At 27.7% G+C, this 15,513-nt stretch overlaps 1 protein-coding gene across 16 annotated transcripts; it reads left to right on the top strand.

The window, feature by feature from the left end:
- The first annotated feature begins 3,066 nt into the window (after positions 1-3,066).
- LOC130960469 (putative ion channel POLLUX-like 2) lies at positions 3,067-14,145 on the top strand. Of its 16 annotated transcripts, none has more exons than XR_009079118.1 (24): positions 3,067-3,283; positions 3,601-3,677; positions 3,749-3,807; positions 3,905-4,167; positions 4,253-4,324; positions 4,435-4,510; positions 4,667-4,765; positions 4,852-5,006; positions 5,087-5,191; positions 5,291-5,377; positions 5,922-6,006; positions 6,087-6,234; positions 6,325-6,401; positions 6,887-6,967; positions 7,110-7,256; positions 7,364-7,477; positions 7,748-7,825; positions 7,926-8,049; positions 8,139-8,215; positions 10,101-10,203; positions 11,613-11,660; positions 11,775-11,844; positions 11,929-12,002; positions 13,708-13,793. XR_009079118.1 is itself a non-coding variant. In XM_057885862.1 (24 exons), exons 1-24 carry the CDS (start codon positions 3,192-3,194, stop codon positions 14,002-14,004), a joined length of 2,427 nt encoding a protein of 808 aa, XP_057741845.1. In that variant the 5' UTR covers positions 3,067-3,191; the 3' UTR covers positions 14,005-14,145. The 16 variants fall into 16 exon arrangements, 2 of the variants coding, with proteins under 2 accessions (XP_057741845.1, XP_057741846.1); XR_009079119.1 differs by having other exon boundaries at positions 10,101-10,210; XR_009079121.1 differs by having other exon boundaries at positions 10,101-10,223; positions 13,708-13,743.
- Positions 14,146-15,513: the final 1,368 nt, after the last annotated feature.

The raw sequence follows: 15,513 nt of genomic DNA, 5'->3' as shown, positions 1-15,513 counted from the left end.
GTCATCACTATCTTCAACTATATCGACAAGCTCTTTGGCCAAATCATCATCTCGCATTGCATTCTCAACTCAATTAGGTTCACCCAACCCTACACAATTAGGAATCATGATAAGAGAATTAGCCATTTCAACTGTCAGATACCGGAACAAACAGTTCCCCAATGCTCCAGAACCATCATCATCTGTACAGTTCAAATCAATTACAAACATTGGAGATGCAACGAACAAATGAACTGGTACAACCTTAAGCATCAAATTAAAAGCACTCCCAAGACAGTTTACAATTTAAAAAATTGTATATTAATTTGTTATATCTCAAACAACTAAATTTTTTAACTGGCCATCTACCCACAAACTACAAAAAGAAGATTAAGTATTTGTCGTTCAATTAAATTTTATATATAGTATGATAAATATAAATTTCTCCAAGTAAGTTGGTCGAATAATTTGAAACAACTTTATTATTCAAATTTTTGAGTGGAAATGCGTCTTAAAAAATTGGTACTAAAATAGTTTTTTCCCTTTTTAACCTTTCCTATATCTGTTAATAATAGACTAAATTTTTAAATTGGTCCTAAGATTGACGTCGTACACCAAAATTATCTGTGAGATTCTAATTGCACCAATTACATCCCTGAGATTGGAAAAGCTGCACCATATTAGTCCCGAACCTGTTTTCTATTAACGACGCGCTGACGTAGCTTTATGACATAAACCTTTGGTGACACGTGTCACCTCATATAGTTTGACCACGTGTAACGGTATGATGATGTGTCGGTTAGCAACATGTGGCATGTTGACATGGATGGTTATGCCATATGTCACAATATTATTTTGCCACGTGTTGGATTATGCTATGTGTCACAATGTTATTTGTCCACATGTCATCCAATATGTCATCATTACATATGGCACCAAATTGGTCTCTTACTTTGCATCAAATGACTCATTTTAGTCACCGAAATTGAATGTCGTGCACCAAATTAGTCCCTTCGTAAGTTTTTTCTCAGTTTTTTTTGTAAATTTAAAATTTTCAATATTTTTTATACACTAATTTAATTATATTTTTTATTATACAATTTTTTATAATAAATTTTTTAATTAATAATTTTAACTTGTATCATTAGAGGCACATGTTAGTTAAATCCAAAATTTTATTATTACCTTTTGTGTTTATTTGTATCTGTTTTAATACTGTTCAAGTTATGGTTACAATAAGTGCTTATATTAATTGTGTAATATATGAAAAGGCCGCCTAGTTAAGTTATAGATAAAATAAATTATTATAATCGACAGTATAAAGCTGTCTTATTAATTTAGTGAGAAGTCAATTATATGAGGAATCGGACATTCTTAAAACGGATGGGAATAATAAATTTATATTAGTTAACAAATGACTTAGCAAATATTCTTAAAATATTTATTAAGGTGTTAAATATTAAAAAGTTTGTATTAAGAAATATTATTATACTCTTAACTTACACTCTTTACTAAATCAATATCAATATCTCATATAATTTTTTAATAAAATATTTTTAAAAAAAGTTGTATTATTAAAACTAAAATTTTAAAAATATTTTATAAAAGTACTTGTATTTAAATAGCTTATTGAAAGATAAAATTAAAATTAGTTTATTCAAAGATATTAAAAATTTTGAATTTATAAAAAAAGAAAAAAACTGATGAAGAGACTAATTTAGTACATTGACATTCAATTTTAGGGACTAAAATGCGTCATTTGATATAAAGTAAGAGACTAATTTAGTGCATATGTAACGATGACATAGTAGATGATACGTGGACAAATAATATTGTAACACGTGGCAGAATCTGACACGTGGCAAAATAGCATTGTGACACATGACATAACCATCTACATCAGCATATTATGTGTCACTGACTGACACATCATCATATTGTTATACGTGGTTAAATCATAAAGTGGCATGTGTCACCAAAAGTCTACGTCATCAAGTCACATCAACGTGTTGTTAACGGAAAACGAATCTGAGACTAATATAATACAATTTTTTTAATCTCAGAAACATAATTAATACCATTAGAATCTCAAGAACAATTTTAATGCACAGAATTAATTTCAAAAACCACTTTGAGAATTTAGTCTCTCTGAATATTATTATATATACTTTTCATTTTTTGAATTTTTATGATAATACGGATTATATCTATTTGCACTAATATTTCGATGATGCTCGTTAATATAAAAAACTCAATACACATATCTTGACTCTGGTATGGAAATAGGGTCTCTATGAATGGAGACAATAGATAGGATATTTTAGTATTTTAATAATTAATTTAAAGGATATATTCATATTAAAATAAAAAAGTATTTTAGAATTATTATAATTTATTATTTTTTATCATTATTTTTAATTATTAATTTAATTTTTTTAATCTATAATTTTAAATATTAATAATTAATTTATAACAAAAAATAATAAATTTTAATAATCTTTTAGTTGATGTAGATTATATAATTTATCTGTCAATTTCTTATTAATCCATGTATTTATTATTAGCAGTATGCATTTATTTAAAATATCACATTTCTTATATATATATATATATATAATGAAATTGTCTTGAACGAAGAATACACAAAAATTATAAAAGAAAATAAAGGCAAATATGTATTCTTAATTTCTTATTGTATGTTAACACAATTATAATTTTTCTGTTAAAAACATAAATAGTTTAATTAAAAATATCAATAATAGTAAACTCTTATTAAAAAAAATAATACTGTAAACAGTTATTCCATGTGAAAACTCAGGTGGAGTTGACTTCACGTGAAGTTGATAGTTGAGAGCCATTAGATTATTTGATTAATTTGACTAAATTTTTATCTAACAGCTCTCAACTATCAACTTCATGTGAAGTCGAGAGGACCTTAGTTTTCATCCTTATTCCATTCCATATTAGCTTGTACGAATTCTTAGAAAATAAATACAGATAAATAGATATGAAAATGGATATATAGACTATATATCATTATTGTTCAATATAGGACCTTATCTAAATAACCTGTAGCTTGGCCACATAAGCTCATGTTACATTCAACTGACTCATCTTACTCCTTTCTCACGCTTCTACATTGATTGACATACCCATGTATTCTGCTGTGTGTTGTGCTTTTTGAGAAAAAAAACAAACGAAGGCAAGAAGCTATGGTCTTGTGTCAGGCACAACCATACCCATGTATTCTGCTACTTCCTCATCCTTCAACTCCAACCCTCATGCACTTCTCTGTTACTAATAGGTTAGTACTTGTTCAACTTCATCCTCTTTTGTCATTTTTGTTACTACTAGTATTTCTATACTTGCAAAGCACCTTGCATTATGTAAGATGAGGTAAAGGCCGTATCCACATGGTGTAATGTAGGCGGTCTAATTTGATGGCTTATATAGTGTGTGTTTGGATTACAGTTTATAAACGGGAGTTTGCATAAAATTGATTTTACAAAAATTTTGATGAAAAGTAAGTTTGCGTTAAGGTGTTAGGTATCAGTAGTTGGTACAACGAGTTCACAACATTATTTTACAAGATTGATCATTTTGAAAACTTCTACTTCACAGGAGGTTTCTGCCCTGCTACTTAAACAGAATCAAATGTTCATCATTTCATGTGCATTCTCGTAAAATACCCAGTGAAGGTGAGCTTTAAAACAATATATATGGAGCAATTATCAGATAACCAAATCACTCTTTAATGGAAACCTTGTAGGGAGAAGGCACAATTCAGAAGATAAATTAAAATCCCACAAAGATAATGGAGCTTCTCCGGTAACTAATCTTTGGGAAAACCTTTCAATTTGTTGAGGATAAGTTTATTCTACACTGCACTCACATTTTATAGTTGGATTCCAAATATGTGGTGTAGGCTTTAAAGACTAAAAGGATGATCCAATCTATGACATTGTATTTCATACTAAGAGTGGCAAAAGTGAAACTTCTGGATCAGATCATCAAAGTTATCCAAGCAACTATACCAACTGTGTTTCAGACGACGACTCGATTGCCCCTTGCTTGCGTTTCTAATTCCCTGAATAAACCTAGTCCTCTTCCTTCTTTCAGTTATATTAGATGGAGTTTATCAAGGCTCTTGTACTTATTTAACATCCGACTTGAAAAAAATGTTGCAATGTAAGTTGCAGAGTCCATTCATTTGAGTTCATCTACCTAATAGTTTAAACTTTTGTTTTCCAATGTCTGATATGGATTGTTTCAGATTCTTTGTGGTGCTGCTTGTAGCATGTGTCTTATTTACTGTCATTGGTGGTTTCCTGTTCTTCAAGTTCAGGTAATGCAAAGAGAGTTAATTTGTATTTTCTAGATTTTGTTGAGAATGAGAATACTTTAATGGCTTTCTTTGAAGCTTTGGAAGTTCCTAAATTGTTTTGAATCATCCAGGAATGGTAAACAATCTCTAGAGGACTGTCTCTGGGATGCTTGGGCATGCCTTTGTGATTCATCTACTCATTTAGTAGTATGTACAATGTTGATTTCATAATCATTTCTTTATATATATATATATATATATATATATATATATATATATATATATGTATATAGACTGCATCTCATGTTACTTAAATTATAAGCATATTCAGTTGCTAAAGAATGTCTTTTTTTTTTTTCGCAGCAACAAACAAGCAAGGAGCGGTTTATTGGCTTTGTTCTTGCAATGTGGGGAATATTATTGTACTCTCGCCTCCTAAGTATTATGACAGAAGAATTCAGGGTAAGGTTTCTTGAGGAATCAAGAATGTTAGTTTTTTGTGCTCGTGGATCGATAATTTAATCACTATTTGCTGGCTATTAGGACAGAACAATATGGAAAAACTCAGAGAGGGGGCTCAGATGCAAGTGCAGGAGACTGATCATATCATAATTTGTGGGATGAATAGTCATTTGCCATTCATATTAAAGCAGTTAAATAAGTATCATGGATTCGCAGTTCGGTTAGGCACGGCGACAACGAGGTAACTAAGTGATCCACAAGTCTAGAAATATGACCAAATTGTTGGATCTGTAAGTAATATGTTTGTTCATTCTCATGCAGGAGGCAGAGAATTCTCCTTATGGCTGATCTTCCAAGAAAAAAGATCGACAAAATAGCTGTCAGTATTACTAAAGATTTGCGCCACATTGATATCCTTTCAAAAAGGTATGGTTTATGGATTCTGTGAAATTGCATTATTCAACTTCCATTTTCTTAATTGTTAATAAAATTTTTGTGTTCCATGTAAAATGTCTGTCTTTGCAGTAGCAGCCTAAGCTTAACGGAATCATTTGAGAGGGGAGCAGCAAACAAGGCACGCGCAATAATTATACTGCCATCGAAAGGGGACCGGTAATTAATCTTTGATTAGTTCATGTTTAAGGTGTTTCTGCTTCACTGGAAAAACTAAGTAGCCTTTGGAAGAGAGACAGAGAATCAGAGACTGAGATCAAGAGATAGAAATTAGAATAAGTCTCAGTATTGTGTTTAATGTAAAGTAGGAGATAGAGACTGAAATAAGAATGAAGTTCTAATTTAATTTGCACAAAAGTAAAGTTGGAATTAATTAATTGAAATGGAAATATTTTAGGTATAAAATGTTATTAAAGTTTCGGTCTCCGTCTCTTAAAAAGTTAATCTCCTGTGTTTTTACTTTTTGGAAGTATTGAAATACGGCTGAAATTTTAAGAATAAAGACTGAAATTTTAGTACTAATTTCTAAACTAACAAATATGATACTAAGTCCCATATCTTAGTCTCCGTCCCAATGGCTCAAAACAAACGGTAGCTAAAGGACTTGAGGGTATATAATAAAGAATATATAGTTTTTACCTTTAATTTCCGTTTTGTTATTTGGTGATGAAGTTAATTGATTTTAGATTCTTAATATTTTTAGGTATGAAGTTGACACAGATACATTTCTGTCGGTTTTAGCCTTACAACCAATTCCAAACATGGATTCTGTCCCCACCATAGTTGAGGTATATATAAACTCTATTTAACCAGTGACTTAGAAGAAGAAAGCTTGGTTGACTTGACTTATTCTTATTCGTAAGTGCAGGTTTCGAGCTCCATCAGCAGCGAGCTTTTAAAGTCAATCTCTGGACTAAAAGTGGCGCCAGTGGAAAATGTTGCATCCAAATTATTTGTTCAGTGCTCGCGACAGAAAGACCTCATAAAGATCTACAGACACTTGCTAAACTATCAAAGTACTGCATTTGCACTCTCATCAAGCATTTTGGGCCCTTTGATTGTGTTCATCTATGAAGTCTAACATTCAGTATTTTAACTTGTTACAGAGAATGTGTTTAATCTTTGCAGCTTGCCTAATCTCGAAGGAATAACTTACTCGCAGCTTAGACATGGATTTCAGGAGGTAAAATGATAATTATTAGTGGAGTAAAGTAACAGCTAGGTCTCTGAAGATTTTGACCTTGAAATAATTAGTCTATGAAGAAAAAAAAAGTATCAATTTGATTCTTCACATGTTTTAATATGATTTGTGATAAATAAAAAGCAGTTGATAAAGATTATATGAAAATTCAAAAGATAATAAATGTTTCATTATTCAAAATCACATTGTTTCCATGCTCATGTTGCAACAATAGGACATGTACTTTTGTAGGTAATGAAATACATAAGTCAACTCCATTTCGTGTCGCACTATCTATTGACGGAAAGACATATATTTCTATCATTAGTATCGTTAAAGACCTAATTGGTACTTTTTTTTCTTTAAAGGGTAACTAGTCTGAAATCGAAATACTTGCATGTAATTGTCACTTTACTCTTATTACGCTTATTACTCTTATTAATGACATTCAAATGTGAATTCCATTTGTAACTGTTTATATTTTTCAGGCTGTTGTGTGTGGTTTATGCCGGAACGGAAGAATATACTTCCACCCTAATGACGACGAGATTATGCAAAAAAATGATAAAGTATGTCAAACACAAATTAAATCTATTTCATGTACATATCTTTCTTGGCAAGTATTTTCCTAAATTAGGTTCTGTTTTCATCAAACTTGTCTTTCTTTGTGATCAAGGCAAAAAAGTTTTAAAAGCCATTGTCGTCGTTTAGGTACTACTCATCGGATCACTTCAGAATACTAAAGATAAGATGGAAGGCACCGATAAAATTCAAAGTCTTCAAGTTCCTGAAAAGATGGAATTGAGTGAAACAAGACTTGCTAATGTTGTGAAGCGTCCGAAAAAATCAGGTTCCAAGGTACATACTACAACTTGTACCTTAGACAGTTGGATATGTTTTGATATATACCATTGGAATTGTGTTTAAAGCTTTAATTATCGATGGTTGTTGTGATCGTCTTGTAGGCATCAGACACGAATCAAGGACCAAGAGAGTGCATTCTTTTACTTGGGTGGCGACCAAATGTCATAGATATGATTCAAGAATATGATAATTATCTTGGTCCTGGAAGTGTTTTGGTAAATTCGTATAATATACATATATTTAAACTACAATATGCTTAAAATAGACATAAATTTAATATATGAATGAATTTAATTTTAATGAGTAAAATAATATCATGTCACTAAAAAATAATTATTTTTTACTTTGATCACATGAATGGTCATCCAAAAAAATCCGATAAAATTGGACCACTCAAAAATATTTTACACTATTGGTATATCAAAATTAAACTCTATATGAATTTCATTAATAACCCTTTGTTCATTAGAGATTCTTTCTTGCAGGAAATATTATCAGATACGTCATTAGAGGAGAGGTTTGGTCACAACAAACTACTCAAGAATGTCCGTGTTTCTCATAGGGTATTGTTTCATTCAGAAAACTATGTGATCAAATTTGAATAGATTGGTACTGCTTTTGCTGCAATCTTTCACTTGCTTTAAACTTATTTTTTTATACTAGATTGGAAATCCTATGGACTACGAGACTTTAAAGGAAACCATATTGAATATCCAGAGTTCTATGAAAGATGAAGATATTCCTCTGTCAATTGCTGTAATATTTGACAGAGAATGGCTTTTTGGAGGTAACTTCTTTAGCATAGAAATAAGTTCTTTTTAGGTCATATTAAAGTAACTTTTTCTAATATTATATTCTATGTTATTTTCTTTGCAGATGCATCCATGACAGAGCAGAAATCTGTTTATTCTATCCTACTTGCTGAAAATATCTGCAACAAATTTGGGGTTAAGGTGATGTTTCTTTCAATTGAAATAACTAACTTAAAAATAGTAAATACCAAATTGATCAATTCCAGATCAAACTTGTTTCCGACAAATTTTTACTAGCTTGAAATACTTGATAATTACTCTTGTCCCATTAGACAAATTAGTTCCTCTCATGCTTTCAATCAAACTTTTACTATTAGTTTGGACATATAAGTTTTTTTTTTTTTTAATTATAAGATAATTATATCTAAAACATATTACTATAAGACAAATTATTCTCTCTTCAATGCAAAAAAAAAAAAAGAAATAATGTATCTGATATAATTAATTTTTCTGTTAACATATTTTGTTATAAGACAATTTGTCAAAAAAAAAATGCACTGCAAATTTGATTCCTCTCTTTCAAAATTGACCAATTTGTCAAACATAATTAATTTTAATTTTTAGGATTTTAGAGAACAAAATTTATTAAGGAACATAATATCCAATAGGATAATTTATGTATTTAAATTATGGTAAATTCTATCTAACTTTGTCTAAATTAAGGAGTAAGTTAACCTTTGTGACATATTTTTATATTATTAAATAAAATAAAATGAATTGACTTAATATGATTAACTTTAATTTAATTTAAGGTTTGTTAATCTAATCAATTAGTTATGATATAATTTTTTTGCAATTATAAAAAAATTATTAAAAAGTTATTTTTTTAAAATTATACATTTATTAATCAATTTCAATCACAAAATAAAAAAATCTCAAAAGACAAAAAGGATAAATAAAATGAAAATTCAAAAGGCACAAAAAATTTTAAATTGTCAAATTTTTTTCTCCTTGTTTTCTTTTTGAAAAAAAAAATTAAAATTATAAAATAAAACTTCTCTAGTAATTTTTATAATTTGTAAAAAAAAAAATATATTATACCATAGTCTATTGCTTAGGTTAACAAAATTTAGGTTAGATTAAGAGTGTAATCATGGTAAGCCAATCTATTTCATTTAATAATAATAAGATATGTTTTTTATAACTTATCCTTAATTTTAGAGAGTATCAAGTAGAATTTATCTTAAATTATATAGATACCAAAATTATCAAATTGTCCTAAAAATAAAATAGTCATAATTTTGTCCTCTTACTTTTAATATAAATCAATCGTGGACATAGGACAAGTTTTTAAATAAAAATATGAAACCTACTGAAAAGTAATTATTTAAGTAAAAAACATGCGAGAATAAATCATGGCAAAATCATTATTTACGTTGATAAGAAAGGCATGGACGTAGCAAAAATTATCATGGCACAGACTGCATAAATCGTGATAGAGTTATTATTTTTAGACTGAAAAATATGACACTAAGAGAAAAGCCACGATTTAAGGATAATATTAAATAGAATACTTATAGGGAATAAGCATTAAGATATATAATAAAATAGAGTACTTACTGACTAATCTAATTTTGTAGATAGAGCACTTACTTAAAGTACTTACCGTAAATATTTTGTATATAGAATAGTTGCTGTTCATACCCTGGCCCAATGCGAAGGCCCGGGTCCAACTAAAAGGTCTAATCTAAAGGATTAGAGCCTTGCTAAGTGCCGACCTTCACATAAGAAGTCGGTGCCAACCACGACTTGGTCTGAAGAGGTCGGATGTGAGATTAGCTGGCAGATAAACACTCATTCAAATGAGTAACCGCCCCTAAAATCTCTCTAACCACCTCATAAAGCCATATCTTAACCTCCCCAAGATAATAGGGACGGTTACCACCCTAAAGATACGGCACTACACCAACGGTGGTTATTGGCTCACCATTATAAGTACACTGACGCCCCTCAGGTATCTCTAAGTCCAATACTCTCTAGACCTGCTCACACTCTTGCTAACTTAGGCATCGGAGTGTCTTTGCAGGTACCACCCCCCATTCACACGCGAGCACAAGTTGGACGGAGCCTCCCGAGTTGCGGACCTACCCAGAGTTCTCCTCCATCACACACTTGGGCCGCTAAACGCCGTTCGTCGTATTAATCTCCGGTTACCTACCGTAACAGTTGCTAATCTAATTTTTTCCACTATATTGGAAACATATTATTTTACTAAATTCATATTATTTACCAAAATTTTAAATATTAATTGTTTTTAATATTAAATTTATTTTCATTAAATTATTTTAAAAATTATATTTAATCAGAATTACTTGCATATATTAACTAATTGCTTATATTTATGAGTTAAATACTAATTTCTTATATTTATCCTCTTATTCTAAAAATAAACATCTCTTGTAAAAGAACATTATAATTAATTAGATGAATATTATCAATACTTATTATTTATATTAAAAAATATTAATAATAATATCAATATGAATGCATTTAGAAAAAGAAAGAGTTATATTTGTATTTGTAACTATAGATCCAAAAATTTAAAAATAAAGTATATCAATTATTGCATGAAACAATTAATTTGTTAATTTAAATATGGTTTCAACCAAATATAATATTCTCTTATAAATTTTTCTAAATTGATATTCTCTTATTAAAAATTTTATATTTCTATAAATGTTTTTAGATTATTGATATTCTCTTATTAAGGTTTTATTAAAAATTATTGATATTTTAAATTGTTTACATTTTTGTTTTAAGATTGGGGTTATCAAAGCTTAGAAACTCTTTGAATACCTCTGCCAAGTTACAGTATTATGGGTGACCATCATGTCGAATAACTAGAACTAGCCTTTCTCACGTAAATTGTGGGTTTCACATTGGTTTTAGGCTGAACCAAATTTTTTACATAAATTGTGGTTTTTTTGTGTATTAGATATAGTTTTAGAAATATATACAAACTATTAAAAAGTATAATGCTTTTTTTTTTGGTTATATCAGCTGAAATAAGTTAGTTTTTTATAATCCATAATCTCAATATATAGGCCACAATATATACGTTAGCTTTTCAATAGATTTTATATATTTTTTTAAAACTTCTACTATGCCCACGATTTATATTAAAAACGGGAAGACAAAGTTATAACTATTTTACTTTTATTAGGACAATCCGATAATTTTAGTATTCATATAGTTTAAATAAGTAAATTACTGATATCCAGTGTGATCCATTTTTGTGGTCTTTTTCTGTATTAGATAAAATTTTAGAAATTCGTAAAATCTACTTATCATAAAATTGTGGTTTTATCATCCAAAATAGGTTAGTTTTCAGTAGGTTTTATATATTTTTTTTAAAACTTATTCTATGCCCAAAATTATAGTTATTGTACTTTTAGGATAATCGAGTAGTTTTAGTATCTATATAGTTTAAATAAGTAAATTAATGATATCCAATCTGACCCATTTAATTTGAATATTTATTGTAACTTACATGATACATTTTCATGTTTAGCTGATATCTTTGAATTGGTGATTGCAGGTCCAAAATCTAGTTGCAGAGATTGTGGATTCAAAATTGGGAAAACAAGTAAATCTTAAACCTTAATTTAGCCTTTGAAATAGTTCGTATTAGATTATATTGCAATAGCAATATGCATGTGGTTGGTGTTGATGAAGGAGTTACGTAAAATGGTGGACGCAGATGAGTAGAATCAAGCCATCAGTGACGTACATAGCAGGGGAGGAACTAATGAGCCTTGTAACAGCTCAAGGTCTCACAACTAACTACTTGCAGTCCCTTTAATTACTGTACAGCGGTAGCTTCTATTAATGGCTTGAGTGTTTGTATGTTTCAGTGGCTGAGAACAGTGAATTGAATGAGGTTTGGAAAGATATTCTCGATGCAGAGGGGGACGAAATATATGTAAAGGTAAAAAGTAAAGAATAATGTTATATATCTAAATGTTTTTATTAATAAGTTCAATTAAATTAGTCTAATATTAATAAAAATTAGTTATAAATAGTATTATTTAAGTTTTATTGTTTAATTTAATTGATCTTTAATTAATAAAAAGACTTAGCTAGGTAGTATTATTTAAAAATAAATACAAAAAATATTTTATTAACTCTAAAATATTAGTAATTAGGTACTATTAAAATACGTTTTTTAATTTTAATATTGAAAAAGTGTTCACAAAAATTATAAATGATAAGTAGAAGAAATCTGAGTCAAATTTAAATATCAAAATCAAAGGTTAAATATGTATTTATGATTTTTTTAATTTTTTAAATTCAAGCATCTGAAAATCAAATTTGTGTTTGTAATTTTCAAATAAAAAAATCTAAGAGTCAACTTTTTTTATTATTTTAAAATTACAAATCTAACCCTCTAATTTATTTACTCCTAAACTTTCATCATAAAATTAATCTTCAAATTTTGTTATTTTTACTTTTAAAAAAAAAATACTCAACTTATTTTTAACAGTAGATTATACTATGCTTGTCCATTTCTAAAATAATTAGTCACTAAAATAATCAAATTTTTTATATATAGTGAATAATTGAACTTTTTGTAAGATAATAATCAAAGATTTTTTTTTTAATAAAATGATCAAATTATTTTATTAATATAAAAAGATCAACCACCAATATTAGATATAAAATTTGACTGTAAATGTGTATCAAATTTGGTAAGTTATAAAATTAATTAAATTATATTATTTATGAAATTTGATTATAAATATGTGATTATAATATGAATATAATAGGTCATGGTATATTATTCCTATACAAATAGTTAATTCACTTAATTGGTTACTAACTTTTAGTATCGGTGTAATATATTCCAATACAATTGATGATTACATAAGAATCAATATCAATATTATTAGGAAGAGTGGTATTTATTACTAATTATTACATGACCAATTTTTTAGTGTCTATCATTTGTGTGCCAAACTTGCTAAACTTATTTTTTATAATATATATCAAATATTTATAATTTATTAATTTTATACTTTTAAATTAAATATTAACTATTAAACTTTTTTGATAAATTAAACGCCAAACTTTTAGGTAAAATAATAAATACCTTTTTACATTACATTACTACATTGTTATATATTTAGGAGTGTTAACAGATTGGATTATAATCCGCAAATCCAAAATATTCATTCGCATCTAATTTGTATGATCTGATATGTTAAGGTCGAATCGTAAATATCATATTTATATCTACAGATTTATTATACATATATGCATGAAATAAATAAATAAATAAAATATATGTATTATATTTATGTATTATTTTAATTAATAATTATTATTTATAGATATTGTATTATTTTATTTTTATAAAAAAATTAATTTAATAATATTTTAAGAGTTTAAAAGAGCAACAAAAGAAAATTTTATTAAATTTTTTTATAAAAACAAATTTTTTTAATGAATTTTCATTTTGCGGGTATATAATCTGATCTGATTTGTAAATATGTGGATCGAATCTTAACATAAAAAATACAGATATTAGATCCGATTTAATATGATAAATTTAATTTAGTGTATATTGGATCAAAATTTTATCTATATTCCATCCGAATCATAAATATCCCTAACTGTAGTTTTGGTTTGTGCAGGACATTGGGCTTTACATGAGGGAAGGAGAGAACCCAACATTTTGGGAGCTGTCTGAGAGAGCATATTTACGGAGAGAAGTAGCCATAGGTTATGTGAAAAACAACAAGAAGGTATAGCTAGGTGCCTATGCCAATGGTAATAATAATTCAGGTTAAACCATTAATTAATATTAATTGTTTGATTTGCAGGTAATGAACCCAATTCCAAAGTCAGAACCCCTCTCTCTTGAATTGATGGACTCCTTAATAGTCATATCTGAACTTGAAGGAGAACATGTTCAGCACCCTACGCCTTAACCCTCAGTCTTTAATCACAGTTTTTTTTTTAAGAATTTATTATTATTTTTTATTTTGTTGCCCTTCCATTATCAGATAATTAAAAGAATAGAATTAGAAGATGTAACCATTTTTTTCACGCAAAGATGACATTGATCAAAAGTCCTCTAATTTTAACATATGAATGAAGTTAGTTATTAAAAATAGAATGTCTCACCTATGATTTAAAAAATAAGCGACAGGGATCATGAATTTGTAAAGTCCAACAATATCAATATTCTCCCGCATTTTTATATTTGACTGGACATTATAAAAGTTTTCAGCAACTTATTTTTCAATTTTACCTATTTCTTTATAAATATATGGCAAATATCTACACATTTTAGACAATATTAATTTGATTTCTAAAATCTGTCATATCTCAAAACTAATATTTTCACTTGTTTATCAGCATATTGGCTAGCTAGCAGCCCATTTTTCAAAAACAAACATAAATTGGAGATCATTCTTAATTTTGTTTCTTCTATAATTCAAAGTGAGAAAAGAAATTACAAACTTTGTCCCAGTTGCTTTAGCTAATTGTACAAGTTAAAAATTCATATATGTCTATATAGGAAAGTTAGGATTTTCTTAGCATTCCCATTAATAATATATAAAAGACCGAAATCTTTCTAATATTCTCAAAAAATAAATCAAGGCAGTTTGCCATGTATATACATGGTGGAGACCAAAATAGCTATTTTTTTAATTTTTATTTGCTTTAAACTATTATTTTTTATAATTAATTATTTAATCTATTTTTTCCACAATTCTGTTACACAAATAACTCATATTATGTTTTCAATGTATTCATGAGGCATGAAGCTTTTTACCTTTTGTAGTCTATATTTTATATTTAGCACTGTTTAATATATAAATATTATATAAGTTCTTACACAACTAATAAATAAGATACCCTCTATTGAATATATATATATATATATATATATATATATATATATATATATATATATATATAAAACAATTAGTGGTTGAAGAATGAAGAGACATATCCAAGCTCAACTAGAATAATTAACAATTGAAAATAACTTGCTAAAATTAGAGGTTTTTGTTTTCATCATGTTAATATTTTGCAGCTCTTGATATACGGAAAAGACATGAACTTAGTAAGGCATATCTTAGTTCTATAAAAAATATCATACATAATAAGTATTTGTACAATATTATAAGTCTTTAAGTCATCTACCATAAACTTATGATTGCAAAAAAACAAAAAGAGAGCGACTGAGTGGTCAATGCATGACTAAATTAATTATAACATCTTTTTTTTAAGATTGTGTTTGATTATGAGAATAGAATAAGATAAAACACTCAGAACAAGACATAAATGACAGAAATACAAAATTTTATATTTTTGTATCTTGTTTAATGATAAACTAGAACAAATTATAAAAATATAATTTATTCTTATTTTTTTCTATTAAAAAATTTGAGAAAAAATATAATAATAAAAAATATAATTATAAGAAA

This window comes from Arachis stenosperma, chromosome 2 (assembly GCF_014773155.1).
Source record: "Arachis stenosperma cultivar V10309 chromosome 2, arast.V10309.gnm1.PFL2, whole genome shotgun sequence".
Lineage (NCBI taxonomy): Eukaryota > Viridiplantae > Streptophyta > Magnoliopsida > Fabales > Fabaceae > Arachis > Arachis stenosperma.
Note: the sequence above shows the minus strand (reverse complement) of the source record. Positions and strands in the feature narration are given on the sequence as shown.

Excerpts from the sequence above, each read along its gene's own strand:
- LOC130960469 (XM_057885862.1), top strand. The coding sequence starts at position 3,192 with ATGGTCTTGTGTCAGGCACAACCATACCCATGTATTCTGCTACTTCCT. Across the intron at positions 3,284-3,600 it reads CACTTCTCTGTTACTAATAG|GAGGTTTCTGCCCTGCTACT; the intron begins GTTAGTACTTGT and ends TCTACTTCACAG. Across the intron at positions 11,661-11,774 it reads ATTCAAAATTGGGAAAACAA|ATGAGTAGAATCAAGCCATC; the intron begins GTAAATCTTAAA and ends TGGTGGACGCAG.